At 39.0% G+C, this 18,036-nt stretch overlaps 2 protein-coding genes across 3 annotated transcripts; one reads left to right on the forward strand and one right to left on the reverse strand.

Moving 5' to 3' along the window:
* Positions 1-111: 111 nt before the first annotated feature.
* rps9 (ribosomal protein S9) lies at positions 112-2,388 on the reverse strand. The gene is made up of 5 exons (XM_034874852.1): positions 2,205-2,388; positions 1,439-1,551; positions 1,219-1,341; positions 852-1,038; positions 112-364 (listed from the first exon to the last, which is right to left on the reverse strand). The coding sequence occupies exons 2-5, from the start codon at positions 1,533-1,535 to the stop codon at positions 187-189; spliced, it is 585 nt and encodes a 194-aa protein (XP_034730743.1). The 5' UTR covers positions 1,536-1,551; positions 2,205-2,388; the 3' UTR covers positions 112-186.
* A 385-nt stretch (positions 2,389-2,773) lies between these two features.
* On the forward strand, positions 2,774-14,174 carry rbfox1l (RNA binding fox-1 homolog 1, like). Of its 2 annotated transcripts, none has more exons than XM_034873478.1 (12): positions 2,774-3,203; positions 7,592-7,828; positions 10,903-11,082; positions 11,205-11,258; positions 11,353-11,445; positions 11,539-11,608; positions 11,703-11,762; positions 11,855-11,990; positions 12,382-12,421; positions 12,508-12,575; positions 13,566-13,647; positions 13,755-14,174. In XM_034873478.1, exons 1-12 carry the CDS (start codon positions 3,117-3,119, stop codon positions 13,797-13,799), a joined length of 1,152 nt encoding a protein of 383 aa, XP_034729369.1. In that variant the 5' UTR covers positions 2,774-3,116; the 3' UTR covers positions 13,800-14,174. The 2 variants fall into 2 exon arrangements, with proteins under 2 accessions (XP_034729369.1, XP_034729370.1); XM_034873479.1 differs by lacking the exon at positions 2,774-3,203 and adding an exon at positions 6,113-6,294.
* Positions 14,175-18,036: the final 3,862 nt, after the last annotated feature.

An 18,036-nucleotide genomic window follows, 5' to 3' on the forward strand; every position in this document is an offset into this window, starting at 1 on the left:
TATTGACTTGCTTTGGATTCAGTGTTTCCTCACATGCTGATGTATAAGTTATTATAGTGACTCATTGAGAACAAACATTCTCGGGAGGGAAAAAAAAAAAATATAAAACACTTCTCTGGTCAGACCAAACATTTATTGAAAATTTTTCAACAGGAAGTATTAGAACACCCCCTGAAGGATATCTTCTTAATCCTCCTCCTCATCATCAGCTCCTCCAGCTCCACCCTGGCCCTTCTTGGCGTTCTTTCTCTTGACGCGGCCTGGGCGTCCACCACCGTATGGAGACCTCAGAGAGAAGTCAATGTGCTTCTGGCTGTCTAGGCGGACCACAAAGGAGGGGATGTTCACCACCTGCTTGCGCACACTGGAGAAACAAAGATTCACTTTAGAAAAAGGCATTCAAATGTATTAATGTATTTATCTTAAAACATGTAAATGAGCTAGTGCCATCTTTTTACACCAGGCTTCATTGACGAGGAATTCTTGACACCACAGAAAATCTGAGTATATGAAGTTAAATCATCAGCCTGAGTATTTACTACAGTACATAAACATGTAATTACACAAGTTTAGAGTAAATACTACAATTGCCCGAGGTGCAATCCCCCATACCTTACCTGACCGCCACAACACCCGTGGCACAGTCCAAGCCCTCTGTGGCAGGATTGTCTCTGGGCAAAGTCTACAAGGTATACGGTTTTGATACCGAATTGACCTTGCTTGAAATTTAAATCTCAGGAGGGAGCGTTACAAGTTGATCCTCTAATAAAAGGAAGCATTGAGTTTCTGATGAGTCCCTCATAAGACTTGTGCCCTTATATTATTTGTTTCCTAGGAGCCGTAGAACTTACCGAATGTGCCTCTGGCGGATAAGGACACGGGCATGGTGGATACTCTTGGCAAGTCCAAGCTTGAAGACCTGTGTCTGCAGCCTCCTCTCCAAGAAATCTTCAACCTTAAGACCCAGGATGTAATCAAGCTTCATCTTACCCTCGTCCAGTACACCGATCCTCACCAGACGCCTGAGCAAAGCATTACCTGGAAAGCCACACAAGAGCCATTTACAATCCTAGACACAGGAACACACAGTGTACGTATGGCCATTTGAGTAAAATAATGGCCTCATTGACGAGGAATTCTTGACACCACAGAAAAGTCTGAAAAAATGATAATGTAATCATCGGCCATTGCAGTTCTTATTTGAATTATTTTGCATACCTTCAAACAGACGCTTGGGGTCCTTCTCATCAAGAGTGAGCAGCTCTCTGGCAGCTTTACGAATCTTGGCCAGGGTGAACTTGACCCTCCACACCTCACGCTTGTTCCTCAGCCCATACTCACCTTGAAAGAAGATGGGAAAGTAAAAGGTCAAGTTAAGTGCTGGAAAGTCCAAAAGCGGCCACGTAACTTCACTGGTAATCATGAAATCACAGCATACCAATGAGTTTCAACTCCTGGTCAAGACGGGACTTCTCGAAGGGGCGGCGGGGGGTGACATATGTCTTGCGACAAACCCAACTCCTGGCAACGGGCATGGCGGCTTAAAAGTGCCTGCAAAATCAGGATATCAGACTTAGGTTACGTTAATCAGTGTAGGTAAACCAGTAAAACAGATGGGTAAACAGTCACAACTACACACTAGTCTCCCCAAGCTCCTATAAACAAAACGACATTCTCGGTCACACTAGAACGTCTAAAATTGGACAACAGTAACGTTACATCCTTCAAATTAAAGCCAAAGTTCACAATTCTGTGCGTACTGCTCTCAAATATCTCTATCTGAACAATAGATTCAATGAAGGTTGTGGCAACGTTGTTTCAAATCACGTCATTTTAGCTTCCGTTCAATATTACAATATTAATATCCCAGCTAAAATTTACCACCATCACAATAATGCGTTTAAATTAGAGAAAATCATGTAAAGAAGCGTTAGAAGCCAGCCATTTCTGAACCATTACGACAAGGCCGCAGCTGGACCACACCACGTTGTTCGATGTGACAAGCTAGCGTTAGCCTAAACAAATTAGCTTTTCAATTCAACAATCCGTAACAAAATACGCTGGTTATTAAAACGTCACACGAGCCCATAAGCCTAATAATATTACAATTAGCCCTTATCTTTTTACCGTTAATATTTATACATTCTAAATGTCAATACGCTATGAGTTCATGTGATGTTGCGGCATGAAGTTACAATCAGTACCTGTCTCGCTCAGGCTAGCGCAGTAAAGAGGAAGTTGAAGGAAGTTCACGATGGTTTTATACTGCGGACACACGCACTACATATCCCATCATGCCTCCTCACGCTCGAACGGAAGTGGGACTTTACAGTCTTCTTTAACTGTCTATGGTCGCACGGAAACGCTGTTGGTCAAACAGAAAAAAACAGCCGAAAACACTCGTGTAAAGCCTCTATATAATATATGTGTATTATATATATATATATGTGTATGTATGTGTGTGTGTGTGTGTGTGTGTGTATAAATAGGATTCATGTAGGCTATGTCAAGAAATGATAACACACTTGCAGCTGTTAGTCTTAATGGTGGAATTTACCACTTTAGGGTACACAAGGACTTAACTGACTTGCTTTGGATTTAGTGTTTACTTCAAATGCTGATGTATAGGTTGTTATTGTGTAAGTGTGTAACAAGTGGGGGAAAATCTTGCATGACAACATGTGTAAGAGTGAGGGTGGTAAGGTGGTAAACTCAGAGAGAAGGACATGCGTGACTATTTATATAACTCTGAAATGGGACCCTGAGCATGTGTTTCTGTCTGTCAGGCAGCATGATCAACTGATGGACACACAGAGGCTCACTTGCTTTCTCTTTCACTCATCTATATTGTGTCTTTTACAGACAGGACACATTGGTTGTTTTCTGGACTTTCTTTGCGTTTTCTTCTTTTACTTATCTGCAAGGTTAAATTGAGTCTTAACCTTCTTTCCCCTCACCCTCTTGGATCTTCAGTTTTCTCCTGTTGGGACTATTTCCCCCAGCCTAATTGCCTGCTCTCCTGTGTGCAAATCAACGCTTCCTTTTCCCCTGCTTTCTTGCTCCTTGTCCTCCAATCTTCCATCGTTCCCTGTCGCCTTGTGCGTGGTGTTTGGGCCATGCTCTCCTCACCCACTGTGATTCTCCAGCCTTATGGACTCCCTGTTTACCCACAGACAACCACATGCTACCCCAGCATAGTTCAGGTAAACACTCCTTAATTTGTTGTCACATAAATGTTTGTCTTTACAGGCCTGCGTCATCCGACTGAGTGTTTATAAGGTGACTCAGGTTTTAAGAGTAAGAAATAAGATATATTGTATCATTATATGAATACAAATTGGAAGAAAATCCATAGTTAAATGAGTTTAGGGCTGGAACCAACAACTATTTGCATAATTTATTAATCTGCTTATCAGCTGTACAATGCATTCTTTGATCAATAAATTATCCTTTTTTTTGACTAATTCTTTCAGCTCTAAATGTGTAATCAACCGTCAAGACAACATATTCAGTGAGGACAAAATCATTTAATTCACCAGAGGAAACCCAAGCTTCCTTATTTCCCTGAATTAATTAGTCACAACTTTTGTTTATTTTAGTTTAGTGTTGTAATAGTGACTAGAGATTAGAGGAATGAAAAACAAAAGAGGTCTGATGGGAGCTGGGGGAAGAACACTGATTCTGAAAGATCTTATGCATTTAAAAGTAAGGACACATTAGAGGTTATCTTTAGTCTACTGGTCTCAGTGATGCCAAAAGTGTGTGTGTGTGTGTGTGTGTGTGTGTGCGTGCACGTGCGTGTGTGTGTGTGTGTGCACGCCTAAGTGTCCCTGACATACCATTGATGCCACAATGCATCTGGTATCTCTCTACCTTGTCTCTGTGGTTCACACTCCAGCGGTATTTTTAGCCTGCCTTTCCTGAGCAGATAATCACAGGAAGAGATTCTGTTACCTTTCTTGTTTTCTACACTCAACTTAACTCTACTTGTAATAAGTATGAAACCAGTTGTGCTTTAAAATATTGAGTATTTAGCTGTTCAGGCATAATATTCACATCTATTTCTTTAGTTTAGAAAATATAGATGGGTACTAACATGTGGAGGTGACTGGAACCAAAACAGAGTTTCAAGATCTGAGGATTGAGATACTTTTCCAAAACAACTTAAACCTTTTACTACTGTAAAATGTTATATTTCCGTGGAACACAATTATGGAAGTTTTTGTCAGAAATGCCTGCATGATTAATGCATCTTTTCGGGGTCAGGGACTTTTGTCAGTCACCCATCTTTACCTTATCTTCATTATGAACCATCTGATAAAAGCCAAGTGTTATTAAAGGAAAGAAGCAGGATGTAGAGAACAAATGGGTGGGAACGGGATATTTAGTTTAATTAAATAAGCTATGTGTTACATGTGTTTGTAACTTGGCCGGCACTAAAAGGCCACATCTGTAGTTTAGTGTTGTCTGCGTGTAAATCCTGTGGCAGCTGTCCCAGCAGGCACCTGGCTCAGAGCCATTGAACTCTGACCACCAACTGACAGCTGAGGAGGGAGACGAGAGAAAGAGGGAACAAATGTCAAAAAAAGGAGGCGAGGGGGGGGGACAGTGTCTGTACGTCTGCTGACACTGTGTCACTGAATCAGGCACAGTGGCTGGGGGTTACAGTCTGTGGGAATACAAAGACTGGTAGTGATATCTAACAGATTGTGTTATCTTCCCACATCTGTCACTTTTTTTTTTATCTGTGAGGACGGTCGAGGTAATCAGACACTGTTTGTTTCTTGAGATAAATGGGACACAATACAGACACGTGTTAGCATTTGGACACATCTTCCAGCATGATATAGTTAACACTGGAGAATCCTTCAATATACTGTACTTTTCAGAATTAGAATTGACAACAACAAATGTGATAGCAGGGTATGTTGGATTTTGAAAAATTGATTTACACTTCCAGTATGTTTTGCCTTAGGCAAATGCTTTTTATCCACACTAGCGTTATGGCTCAAGAGGTGGCAATATCAGTCAGTTGGTCCACCACTTTGGTCCTAAATTAAACACGTATTGGATTGATTGTTGTGAAATTGTTTACAGACATTCATGTTGTCCAGACTGTGAGTGGGTATGATGTAGCCACCAGACACCACAGCTGCGGTGTACTGAGAAATACTGTATAGAGCATTTTCCCTGGCGGTGACAGGCTTAATCAGCATCGTAACTATTGTTTTGTAAGGGCTTAATGCCATGACATTTGGTACAAAGTCATGTTCTCCTCGGGACAAATTGGAATCATTTGGTGATCCCCCGACTTTCCCCCGTCACCATCAGGTCAAAAGTTAAATCTCAATACTTTGATTTGTGAACAAACACCTGCCTCAGACGTTGCCTAATTCGTGTTTAGTGCTGATAAGTAAATGTGATAATTTTAACACGCTAAACTCCAATGGTTAACATGGTAAACATTGTACCTGCCAAACATTGGCATTTTACCATTAGCTTAGCGAATGTTAGCATTTAGCCCAAATCACTACTGTGCCTTACAGTGACTGACAGCCATGGCTCCAAGTCTTGTTTACAGAGACTTACTTGTTTTTAGAGAGAACCCATGCTCTGATTTAATAAACTGACCAAGTGAGGAACAAAAAAGTTCAATTATTGGTTCAATCCAACATTTTTGTGATGGCAAAAGCTTACCGTCCTTATGTAGGCTACTTAAATGCTGCCAGCGATGGCGACTCAGGTGTGCACTTTGAAAACTTGGCTCAAGTGTTTGACCCATGTTCAACCATTCGTTCTTTATTGTGCTATCTACATCTTCATATCTCAAAAAATTTGAAACCTGTCACAACATGACACTGGTACCGTCCATCATTGCACCCGGGGTGCTTAGTTGCTTTACTTCTCATATCTTTTTTGTATGATGTGATAATACGTTTATGACATACTGACTTGCAACTGTAGGAGCATTTACATTCATAAATACTTCATCTTTATCTGCTGTGTGTGTGTGTGTGTGTGTGTGTGTGTGTGTGTGTGTGTGTGTGTGTGTGTGTGCGCGCTCTTGAGTGTTTAAATTGAAGACAGGGTGGGTAGGGGGATGAGTTGATTGACAGTTACAGATGACCACAGCTGCATGGTGTGGCCTCCTGTTTTTTTTTTTGCTCAGGCAATACTATGATGTGATTGGTGGATGAGTGGAACTTATGGTGTGGTAGGCGGGTGGCCAGCTGGCATTAAAACATGCAGCAGTTGTTAGACAATGCATCAGAAATCAAGGAATGCAGTAAAGGGGTAAGACAATGCTTTTAACTTCTAAATTTGATCTTTCATTTATTTGTATCAAGACTGTATATGGCTTTTTATAGCATGGTCGTTCCCTTCTGTGATCTGTGCTTAACTGTTTCTGACTTTAAGGAGTTTACTGTGTTATTTGACTGAAAGGAGGATTGAGATGAGTCATGGTTTCAGTCATTCAAAACTAAATTTATTTTCATCATTCATTGATCTATCTATTATTTATTTCATAAACTGATTGATGGTTTATTCTAAAATATGTCAGAATATTCTGCAAAACTCCTGTGACGATGTCCCTGGTTCTTTTGTCTGACAGTCAAAAGTTAAATTTAATAAGAAATAATCCAGAGAAATGCAGGAAATCTTCAAATTTGAGTAACTGGAACCATTAACTTTTTGGCAGTTTTACTTGACAAATGACAGAGGGTTAATTATCTATCAGAATTGTTGCCAAATAATTAAATTAATAGGTTAATAAACTAACTTGTTCAGCTCTAACTGTAAACATTGCAACACCACAGTGCAGCAGTGTTCCTAAAAGTTTTGCATCCACAGTTTTACTTGAGTGAAAGTAGAAAAGTATCAACATTAGAATATGAGGAACCAAAAATGTAAGTTCTCATCACAGAGAATGGGTCATTTCAGAATCATTTATTGGATTATAACTATTGAAACATTACTTTGTTCATTGTTTTAATGTTTCAGTTGGTAAATTTAGGGCTAACATTAATTATTTTATATTCTGCCGGGTAGCTGAATTGCCTTCCAGGGATCAGTAAAGATAGATACGTACAATAAAGCTGTATCTGTTGATAACATTTTAATTACTATTGTGAATCTGCAAATTAACCAGTAACTAAAGTTATCAAATACATGTAGTATAAAGTAGAATAGTTGCCTCTAAAGTGTAGTGTGGTAGAAAGTAGCGGAAAATCAAAGTAGTACCTGAAAATTGTGCTTAAGTAGGCCTACAGAGTAACTGTACTAAGTTTCCACCACTGACAGGGAAGAGATACTTTTCATTTTAGTATTCGAACAAGTAATTGCAAACATTTTGGCTGAAACAAGCATCTAGAAATTTAGAAACTGGGATTACACATGTTCATCCTGTCATTCTCATACTTTGTATTGATTTGATTATGCATCATAAACATTCCCAAATCACAACAATTCATTATTGGGAAAGCAGAAGAACAGCAACAACCTGGTGGTTAGTTTGTTTACGCCTCTGACATCTGAGATCTTGTGTGGTATCAGTGGCTGATTTCTTTGCTCCCTCTCTGTCTTCATGCAGGGGGGCGCCACTCAGGAGGGCGGCCCCGGCGGCGGCGACCCCACCCTGCCTCAGGTCTACGCCCCCCCACCCTCCTATCCCCCGCCTGGTCAAGGTCCGCCAACATCTGTAGGCAGACTGCCACCTCTTGATTTCACCACTTCACACCCCAGCTCAGAGTACCCCGAACACCCCCAACTCAGAGTCTATCAGGGCCCCCAGCTTGAAGGGGCAGAGGCTCTGACATCCAGTAACACGGTAAGAACAGTTTGGGAGTGGAATTCAGTTCATGACAAGACAAGAATGTCCTAATAAAATCGGATCTTCAGTAAGTTAATGTGACAAGAAGCCCTGCTGCTTCAGGTAGTACATCCATAAGTCTCACCAGGGGAACATGGCCAGATTGAGTTTCCTTCTATATTTAGAGCCCCACTTCCACTGTTGTGTCCATGTAAGGGAAGGCCGCTCACACCCAATGCACGCGTGCACGCGTGTGTGTGTGTGTGTGTGTGTGTGTGGTGGGGATTTGTTGATGAAACTAGATCCCCACTATTCTGCTTCCCTGTGTCTTATTTAGCAGGCTATGAAACAGATCACCTTTCAAGATTATGGTAGTGACATATTGTGATGATATTGCTAGTTTACAGTGAAGTGGGTTAAAGGATTTACTGTTTTAACAGTGGAGTTACTTTTTATTTAAATGGAAAATGTTATTGTAACATAAAAGAAAGCAGCTGTATGTTAATATAAGAATTATGTTTTTGAACAAGTAAATCCAACACAGTTTGTCACACTACAAAAAATGTACCACTTTTGTCTGTAATTCGTATTTTCTTAAATATGTGAAAACATCTGCCAGTTCAGTAAGAATATTTCAAACTGTTTCCAATTTAAAAAAAACTTGATTTGAAAACTTGAAAAAATTTAATTTTTCTTGATTATGGTGCAGCGACCTGCATTATCCTTTCTTATTAAACATGCTAGCGGCAAGGCACTAGTTATGGTAATGTTGGTCTGTTAGTTGGTTCACATGTAAATATCTCAACAAATGTGCCTGGAATTCAATGGCAATTTGAAATATTCATGGTCCCCAGGTGAGATGGTTTTGAATCTTTGCCACTGATATTCAAGGTCCCAAGAGGATAAATCCTAATAGGTTTGGTGTTCCTGTGACCTTTCCACTAGTGTCATCATCGGGTCAAAACTTCAGCTTCAACACCAAATAGTTGCAAAACTGATGGTGATGATGAACATTTGTATGAGTCTCAGCTCTACTTTGTGTTTAATGCTAATTAGCAAATGTTAGCATGCTATCAGGATAAACCAAGATTTAGCATGTTAGCATGCTAACATGGTGCACATGGTAAACATTAAACTGTAGCATTGTCATTGTGAGCAGGTTAGCATGCACCACTATGTAAGTAACAGAGATACTAGCATTGCTGTAGTATGGAAAATTATTTAAAAATATAATTTAAGTTGGAAGCAGGTTGAAACTCTGTATTGGCATGAAGACAACAAGGTTTTTAGGGATCCATTTAGACAGAAATTAGTGTTGCTTTCCCTAATCAATTTTCCTTTAGGAACGAACACATCCACAATGATATGGTCAGAAGTTTTTAGCCTGGTCTGCATGGCAGATCAGCTTTGTCCTGCTGCTGCACATCTCTCTTCCTCCTCTCATAAATGGTGTTTTGTGGCCCCATCTATATATTTTATTACTAGAGCCCCTGACATACTCGGGTCCGTGCTGATTTTCGGGGGAAAGTTGAGACGTCGCCATGGAGGGAGGGGGTCAAAAGGGGAGGCTGACCAGATGACCCCCTTTCCCCTTCTGAAATATCGCTCAGGTCCAGAAACACAATTCTGCATCGTGACATGACACCACCACTCAACTCAAACCTCTCTCCCTGTCTCCCCTCCACTCCAGCCTGTCTGGTGTCTCTGTTTGTGTGTGTGTCTGTGTGTGTGTGTCTGTTTGTGTGTGTGTGTGTGTGTGCGTGTGTGTAAGCCACTGTAGTGTAATCCAATGGCCTGTGTGTGTTTGTTTGTGTAATACACTCCTGTGTGTGAATGAGTCTCTTTACCTTCTATCCCCAACTTATTAATTATGCCACTTGACAATTGACCTTTAACCCTTGGCAGAAAAGCAGCACCGTGACCCCAGACTGACCCTTGTGGAACGTACAGTTTTGAGCTATTTGCCTCCCCCACCCCCACCCATCACCCTCTTCCTTTTCAAGCTTCTTGCGCACCTTTGCCTTGTTTACTTTGGTTTAATTGTATTCTTCACTGCTGCACTGAGGCCTTTCCCACCATCTCCCTCTTGGTGTCAGAATGCTAATACACATTTAAGACTTCACTTTTGCATTAGATTCAGGACTGCCATTTTTTCTATATAATTAACTTTCTAGTAATTTTTCTTTGCTTTTTAATGTATATCTTTCCTCTCCTTCTTCATCACTACTGAAGCTCACTGTGTTTACATGCAGACATTTTGTTGCAATTTTCTTGTTTGGGCTCATTCCTTTGTCTTAAAAACACATATTTAACTTTTTTGGAATGGTTGATAATGCTGGTTGACCAACACATACACGAGCACACAGTAGCATCGTGGTGCATTGTGGGATAGTGAATGTTTTGGTTTTGGCATATTAGTACTTTAGGTTTTCTGCATGGGACAATCTCATTTTGTTAAATATTACTATAGTTTTGTATGTAATAGATTACTACAACTGCAGATAACTTTAGGACTAAGTTCAAGTCTTTCTTGCTTTTCAGGGAGCATAAACTGTATTTACTCTCTTTGCAACAGCTTGAGTGAGCATAAGTAGTTTTATTGTCAGATATATATCATCTTCGTTGTTATTGTACAGTGTTTTAGTCTTCAGACAAAGGCATGTAGCTCCTCACTAAAATGGAGCCCTTTGGTGCCCCCTCATATTTGCCTGAGAGGGATCACTGGTTGCTGAATGCTCTTTGAACTTTGGTTTGAATCACTTCATGAAAATGATCTTTGCCTAATGCCCTTGTGATGCTTACGTGACTGGATTATTTTTTACAGAACAGAAATCTCTGAAAGATGTTGCAGAATTGGTTCTCTGAATTGACTTTATGATTTGTTCCCCTTTCTTTCTTTGCTTTTCTACTGATGCCCTCTTCCCATTTTCCCTCTCACCTATTCTCATCTCATTTACACTCTTTCTTTTTCCATCTTTCTGTTATTGTTTGTTCTTTCATGTCTCTTCCTTCCCGTCCATTCTTTTTCTATCCACGTTCTTGCTTCTTCTCCTCTTCCTCCTTCTCCTATTTTCATACTTTCTCACTGTCAGGAGGATGTCTTGGCCCCTGTGACCTCTGACCCCCAGTCTCTGAGCATGTCCGTGTCATCAGCGGGCGGAGCAGGAAGTGGAAGTGATGAGGAGGGGTCAGGTAAGGCCCAACCGAAACGCCTTCACGTCTCCAATATCCCGTTCCGCTTCAGAGACCCAGACCTCCGGCAGATGTTTGGGGTATGAATTTCTCATTATCACACAGAATTACAATAAATTTGTACAGTTGTTGTCCATATTATTGATTTAATGATCTTTATCTTATTTTATTTATATTTACTCACTTATTCTGAAATTTGCAGCAATTTGGGAAGATCCTTGATGTAGAAATTATCTTCAATGAGAGGGGGTCCAAGGTGAGCATCAAAAAAATATTATAAGTTCCAAAACTGGATTTTTAATGAACAAAAACAGAATATAAACACACAATGTGACTGTGTGAACTTGTAGGGCTTTGGGTTTGTCACCTTCGAGAGTGCGGGTGAGGCTGACCGAGCAAGAGAAAAGCTGAATGGGACGATTGTGGAGGGGAGAAAGATTGAGGTGAGGTAGAATTTTCCAAAAACTTGTAGGTTTTCCACATTCATATTCTGAATATATTAATCTTTCATCATCACATATTCTGTGTTTCCACAGGTTAATAATGCCACTGCAAGAGTAGTTACCAAGAAGCCACAGACACCTCTTGTTAATAGTGAAATCTCAAGTAAGACACTCGTTTTTTTTTAAATATATTTACGTGTTAAGGGATTCTGGAAGAGTTCTGGGAAACGTATTCTTAATTTTTTTTCTGTGTGTAGCTTCTGGATGGAAGATTAACCCCGTCATGGGGGCGATGTACGCACCTGAACTCTATACCGGTGGGTTCCTCCCTGTAACACCAAGCTGTTATTGTAATAAGACAACAAGCATTGTACTATTCACTTTTTCTACTATTTGTTTCTTTCTTTAGTCGCGAGTTTCCCGTATCCCGTAGCAACTCCCACATTGGCCTACCGGGGCTCTGCGCTGCGAGGTCGAGGCCGAGCCGTCTACAACACAATTCGCTCTGCTGCAGCCACGCCCACTGCTGTACCCACCTACCCTGGGTTAGACACTCCCTGCGATCCCATACACATAGTGCCATACTATTTAGTGTGCCAGAAAGACATTTATTAACATAACACAGTATTTAAAAAGCAGTATGGCAAAAATACCAGGATGTCCTACTGGATCGGGTCAAATGTTGTAGTATGTAAGTCGGCTTGCTTTATATAAGCAAGAGGGTCAAAGTTCAAGTTATGAAGAAGTAGTGTGTCCCTAATGTATGCATACTGCATTCATCAGTAGATATGTCGCTAGGGCAACTGTAGTTCATACTAAAAGCAAAAAGAATGCGATTTTGAACATAGCAACTGTGTCTAAGTACCAGTACCTGGTCTACATTCACTTTATTCACTGCTTTAACATTTTATTATTGTTTTCACTCACCTTTCTCAGGGTGGTGTATCAGGATGGACTGTATGGAGCAGAAGTCTATGTAAGTAACTGCACATGTCTCTTCCCAAAGTCATTTAAAGTGGTGTAGCTACTGTATGTACATGTTATTTATTTTTTTCTGTGCAGGGCGGGTATCCTGCAGCTTATAGAGTGGCTCAATCAGTGTCTGCTGCCACAGCAACCTACAGCGATGGGTAGGCAGAGAAACACCCCACACAGTCCCTCCATGTGTTTCTCATAGCAAGATTACAAATCAACTTTTACTTCTAATCTGACAAATTCAAAGGAGGGGAAGTCTTTTCTTTATTTTAGGATTTATTCTCTAAATCTACATCAATTGAGCCATTATACACCAGAATGCCTGACAAGTTTATTTTTTAACTGCATTGGATTTTTGGAAATATGATATCTGCCTCACTTGCAACATTTACAAACGCATCTTCATCATGAGTGCATACAATATACAAAATATAATAAAATATATAAATATAAATATATACAAATTATAACTGAATACATCAATAAATAATACAGTTAGCTAAATAGGCTAATTAAAATGAAGTATAAAAATATATATTAAGCTTTATACTTTGACCCCCAATCAGTTGGTAAAACAAATCATTTTCCCTTATTTAGCTAAGATCATGTCCTTGGTTTTGTGTCTGAAAATATGTTTTAATGACTAGTTAACTACACATGACAGGTTTTATTAAGGCTATTTGAGATTTTCTTTTAAACTAATTGTCTTTCACTTTGACCTTTTTTTACATAAAAATGAATCAAATAGTGGAAAAGACCATTATAAGTGAAGAACTTACAAAAGACTGTTATTAAGCAACTGAATTAAGAAATAAAAAAGGTCAACCAGTATGGGGTGCCGTTTGTAAAGCGGCTCACACTGAACATAACGACAACATTTTGTCATATTTAGCTTCAAATTAAAAAAAAAAAAAACTGGTATGAGTTTTTGTGGGTCAATTTGAGAAATGTTGTTGCAAATATGCAAAAAATGACCCTCAAAAATTCGTGTAAGTTTTTTAAACGTTGTTTGAAGCTAAATGTGAAAATATTTTGCTGTTATGTCAATGTGAGCGGCTTTATAAACAGCACCCTGTAAACCAGCCTTTCTAAAATCCTGGCTACTGCAGATGACATTTACATCTGCTCCTGATGTTTTTGAACAGATACGGACGCATTTACACCACAGCTGCGGATCCCTATCACCACTCAGTTGGACCAACAACGACATATGGAGTTGGTACAATGGTGAGTTTAGTCAAAACACACACACAGCCTCTGTTGTAAACTATCTTGTTACATCTGCGGTTAACGGCAGACCCTGGTCACACCTGGCACACTGCTTCTGTCAACAGGCCAGTTTGTACAGAGGAGGCTATAACCGCTTCACCCCGTACTGAGCCACCCACTGGTGGGAAGACGTCTCTTTTGAACTCTGGGATTGGCTGATCCATGGACACTGCACGATAGATTGTGAGATCCTGGGTAATGTGGAAATGATTTTACTTCCCGCCTCCATCACAACCTCTCCTTGAGAGACTAAACAGACTGAAGTTGTAAATAGTGTAGGACCCATTTACTGTCCATTCTACTGACGAATAGCACCTGAAAGAGGATGTTATGTAATATATAGACTTAAAACCTTTAAAGGATTATTGTTTTCTGAATTTAAAGAGTAGTGATGTTGGCTAACACTACAGAAGTGGGTGAAAAATACTGTGAGAATGAATTTTGTGAATAATATCTGCAAGATTCACGGGTCAAACTGTACAAAACGTTTGTTTAATGACTTCTTTTTAATGATTGATTATTTACTAAATCTTGTTTGTGTGTGTGTGTGTGTGTGTGTGTGCGTGCGTGTGTTTGTGCGTGCGTGTGTGTGTGTGTGCGTGTGTGAGTACATGAGTGAGGTTGTGCATCAACACTGTTTAGTTACCCAGTCGACCGAGACAGCTGTAACACTGGTATCATTATTACAAACAACAAAATGAATGCTGGTAAGGATGTAGTTGGAATTCTATTTGTTTTTGTGCCTTTCTAACAATCTACCTCTCATACATTTTTAGCTTTTATTACAGCTGCCATAATTAATTAATCCTGTATCATTTTCTGTGTTTGTGATCTTTGATTCTGCAGAGCTTTTTTTTTCTTTTCACTTTTCTGTCCATAAATGCTCATTCAACATATTTTCTGTTTCTGGTGCCCTGTACCTTACCACCCAATGAGCCTTTAACTATTGAGGATTATTGTTCCTCTGTTCACCCAGGAAAGTTTTATTTTTCTGAGATTCTTTAAACCCTGTTTTACTTTCACACAGTTATACACATGCACAACTAGGAATTGCAGTAAGAAGCAGTCTTTTGCTGCTGGCTTTGCCGCACAAACTGAGGTTGAAAGGCAGTAGAATATAAATATTTCAGACTGTGTCTCTCATCTGTATGCTGCAGATATTGATGCTCGCTGTGTAAGAGTTCACATATATTCTGTTCTGTTCAACTCTTGTCTAATGTTATCTTATTCCACTCTTTACTGTCATCCTTTCCTGCATTTTCTCTCTCCTTCCTCACTAAGAACTGTTGAATGACTTCTCAACTTGTATTGATAATTTCTCCTCAACCTACTCTTTGTTTCTGTTGCACTCCTTCCTGCTGTGTTTGATGTTTACCTCTAAATAAAACTTTTTTTTTCTCTCTTTTCCTCTTCTGTCCTTTATTGATCCGTAACATTTTCCAATGTTTTTTTTTTTTTTACTTACTGTGTCTTTGTTTTTCGCTTCTATGCTGCTCTGATGCCAAAGAAGTCTTGACTTGTAATTGATGTAAAAGTAACTCGACTGACTTCCTCCACTCACATCCCATGTGTCTGGATCAAATTAATCCGGACTTATACAGTAACCCAAGCAGCCTCTTTCCTTCTATTTCTTGCATTTACAGTATATAACTTGTTTCGGGCCTGTACTTCTCTTCTAATTGCATGTCTTACTACCTACTTTCTGATCTAAATTCAAAGGTTTCATTAGAAGGTGTAGTTGTGCCAGTATAATACTAGATATAGATTTTAATCTTTTCTCCCTGAATGACTATTACCTTTGCTTCGACTTTCTGTTTTTGCATGATGCATGCGTTTTCTCTCTCCTGCTCCTGTATACTGTTTGCATCTAGCTTTCTTAGCAGTTTGTTCTTTGCCTGTTTAGTTCTTGCTTCAGGCTGAGCTAGTTTTGCAGCTCTACTTTTGCTCCTTAGTCTTTCATCAGTAGCTGTTCTATTGTTCTTTATAGTTTTGACAATTTTTCTAACTGGACAGCCAGGTCTATTAGGGCCGTAGAAGCCATGCCCAGACTATTTTTGTAACAAATTCTCAAACTGTGCACTTGAGATTAATTATACAGTTGTAACCTCTCTACATACATAGCTTTTTAATGCACCTTTAATAATATATTTGTTAACAAACAGATGTCCTGGTCCTCAGAACTTTTGAACAAAGTCTTATTAGATTAAATGTGAAAATACCTTTTAAAACTTTCATTATATGGGGCTTAATGAAGACAATCTACAGGTACTGTAGATCAAGTAAAAAAACCTTCATTGTATTTTGAGGAATACAATGAAGTTTTTTAAAACCACTTCTATTAGTTTTCTGCAAAAATGTACTTTTTAGACTTTTTGTATACAGTTTTTAACCTTCAAACTATCTTCCTGATGTTCTTCTTTCCTGTTTAATTTTAATAAACTAAACTGCATGAGCTCAATCTTTTGCTGTTCTTTCCTTTTTTATAACCAATCACATGTAGTTTTACATATTTTCTTCTAAACTAATCTTTGATTACTGAGTCATTTCTTTGTTGTATTCTCTGACATTTTCCCTGTAATTTCAAATTTTCTAAATCTTTTTCAACCTATCATTAAACTCTTAAGTCCTCTTTTCTTTTCAAATACTCAAAATTCACTTTGATGTCATCTTACACCTTAAATGTGTTGGCCAATATAAACATGTTAAACAAAGCTGTAAAAAGGAAAAGATGTTACCACCTTGATTGTATCAAGTAACCCCTCAATTCTCTCACTCAACATTTGTTCCACAATAAACTGCTCATACAAAACTTCTTTCCTCAGTTCTATTTTTTTTTCAAACTCAAGTTTTATTCGTTTATCAAATTCTATGAATCAATTTTGCCAGTGTGCATTACATGATTTAAAACATAACACCTGATGTTCTTTATACTTGAAGTTTATTAATTTCTTCAAAACCAAATATACACAATATTTACAAAATGGCAGTTTATCATGTCAGATCTGTAGATAGGAAGGAGACAATGCAGATTAAACTTCAGCTTCAGTTGTTAGTGAGCTGCAACATAAACTACGGTATTAAAGCATTACAGATGCAATACAATACTTACTAGTGAGAGTGTCTAATTGCAAACGGGAAACGGTCACAAACATACTCAACAGAAAAGATAAGAATGAGGAGAGAACAAATACTGGTGAGAAATGTGTAGGAAGAGCAGGAGAGGAGAGCATGCAGGGAGATGAAAGAGAGAAAGGGAGATGAAAGAGAGAAAAGACTAATTTGAAGTAAATGGCAGAAAATGAACACAGGAGAGGTGAGGGACATGGAGAGTTCTTCCAGTAAATGTCAAGGAAAGAGTTACAAAGACTAATGGGAGGTAAACAGTAACATGGGAGCAAAAAACTAATGAAAACATGACGCTGCATCGGAGAGGAGGAACAAAACATCCAAAATGAGAATGTGCAGTGTTAGTTGTCTAGGGTGAATTATTTACTTAAAAAAAAAAAAAAATCCTGGGCTATTATTAATGCTATAAACCTGAGACATCAGCTGTAAACACTTTAACCATGTGTAAAAAAAGAAAAGAAAATCTTACATTTACACCAACCAAAGGCAACAAACAACCATCAGTCAAGCTCATTAATATGAAAAAGCGAAAGGTCATTTCTTAGCATGGGAGCACGCACCAGCACTTATTAAACTTTGCCTGAAGACTGTATACGAGAGGAAAAAAAAAAAATTAGTAATTGTAGATGAATTTGAAGGATAACATGTTCTGTATGTCCAGACACATCTTGTTTAGATGAGCGATTAAAACTAGGCTCTATAATGCAACTCTGAAACTGACTAAATTATGTCTGTCCACCAACTATCCTAACTATTCCCAACTTTAAATTAATATTGCGAAAGAAAACAAATACTAACGGACGACAGTAAACTGTAGGTGAATGATTAAAAAAGAAGAAAAATATTGTATAATGCATCTGGACAAACAGAAAAAAACAGTTCATAGTGATTGTCAATCTTCAAGCTTTAAAAAAAAAAAAAAAAAAAAAGAGCAAACGTTGCACAGAAAAACATTTGGTTATCAGCAAATCATGTTAGCAACATTTTCCATATTTCATTATGTAAGGCTCCCATGTGTTTCATCAGCTGTGAGGCTTCAACTCGAGTGGGCCAAACCAAGACTCGGATTGCTCACAATTCACTCTCTCCGGCTGGCGTCTGTAAGTGGTTCGCCCACTTATCATCACTCCATGTGCTCCTGCAATGCAGCAGTGCTACGAGCTGAAGAATGAGACGTCTGGTGGCGTGTGAGAGAAAATGTTTAGGTGGGGGGGGGGGGGG

This window comes from Etheostoma cragini, chromosome 6 (genome assembly GCF_013103735.1).
Source record: "Etheostoma cragini isolate CJK2018 chromosome 6, CSU_Ecrag_1.0, whole genome shotgun sequence".
NCBI lineage: Eukaryota > Metazoa > Chordata > Actinopteri > Perciformes > Percidae > Etheostoma > Etheostoma cragini.

Excerpts from the sequence above, each read along its gene's own strand:
- rbfox1l (XM_034873478.1), top strand. The coding sequence starts at position 3,117 with ATGCTCTCCTCACCCACTGTGATTCTCCAGCCTTATGGACTCCCTGTT. Across the intron at positions 12,422-12,507 it reads TGTATGGAGCAGAAGTCTAT|GGCGGGTATCCTGCAGCTTA; the intron begins GTAAGTAACTGC and ends TTTTCTGTGCAG. Across the intron at positions 12,576-13,565 it reads ACAGCAACCTACAGCGATGG|ATACGGACGCATTTACACCA; the intron begins GTAGGCAGAGAA and ends GTTTTTGAACAG.
- rps9 (XM_034874852.1), bottom strand. The coding sequence starts at position 1,535 with ATGCCCGTTGCCAGGAGTTGGGTTTGTCGCAAGACATATGTCACCCCC. Across the intron at positions 1,342-1,438 it reads CCAGGAGTTGAAACTCATTG|GTGAGTATGGGCTGAGGAAC; the intron begins GTATGCTGTGAT and ends TCTTCTTTCAAG. Across the intron at positions 365-851 it reads ATCCGCCAGAGGCACATTCG|TGTGCGCAAGCAGGTGGTGA; the intron begins GTAAGTTCTACG and ends TTGTTTCTCCAG.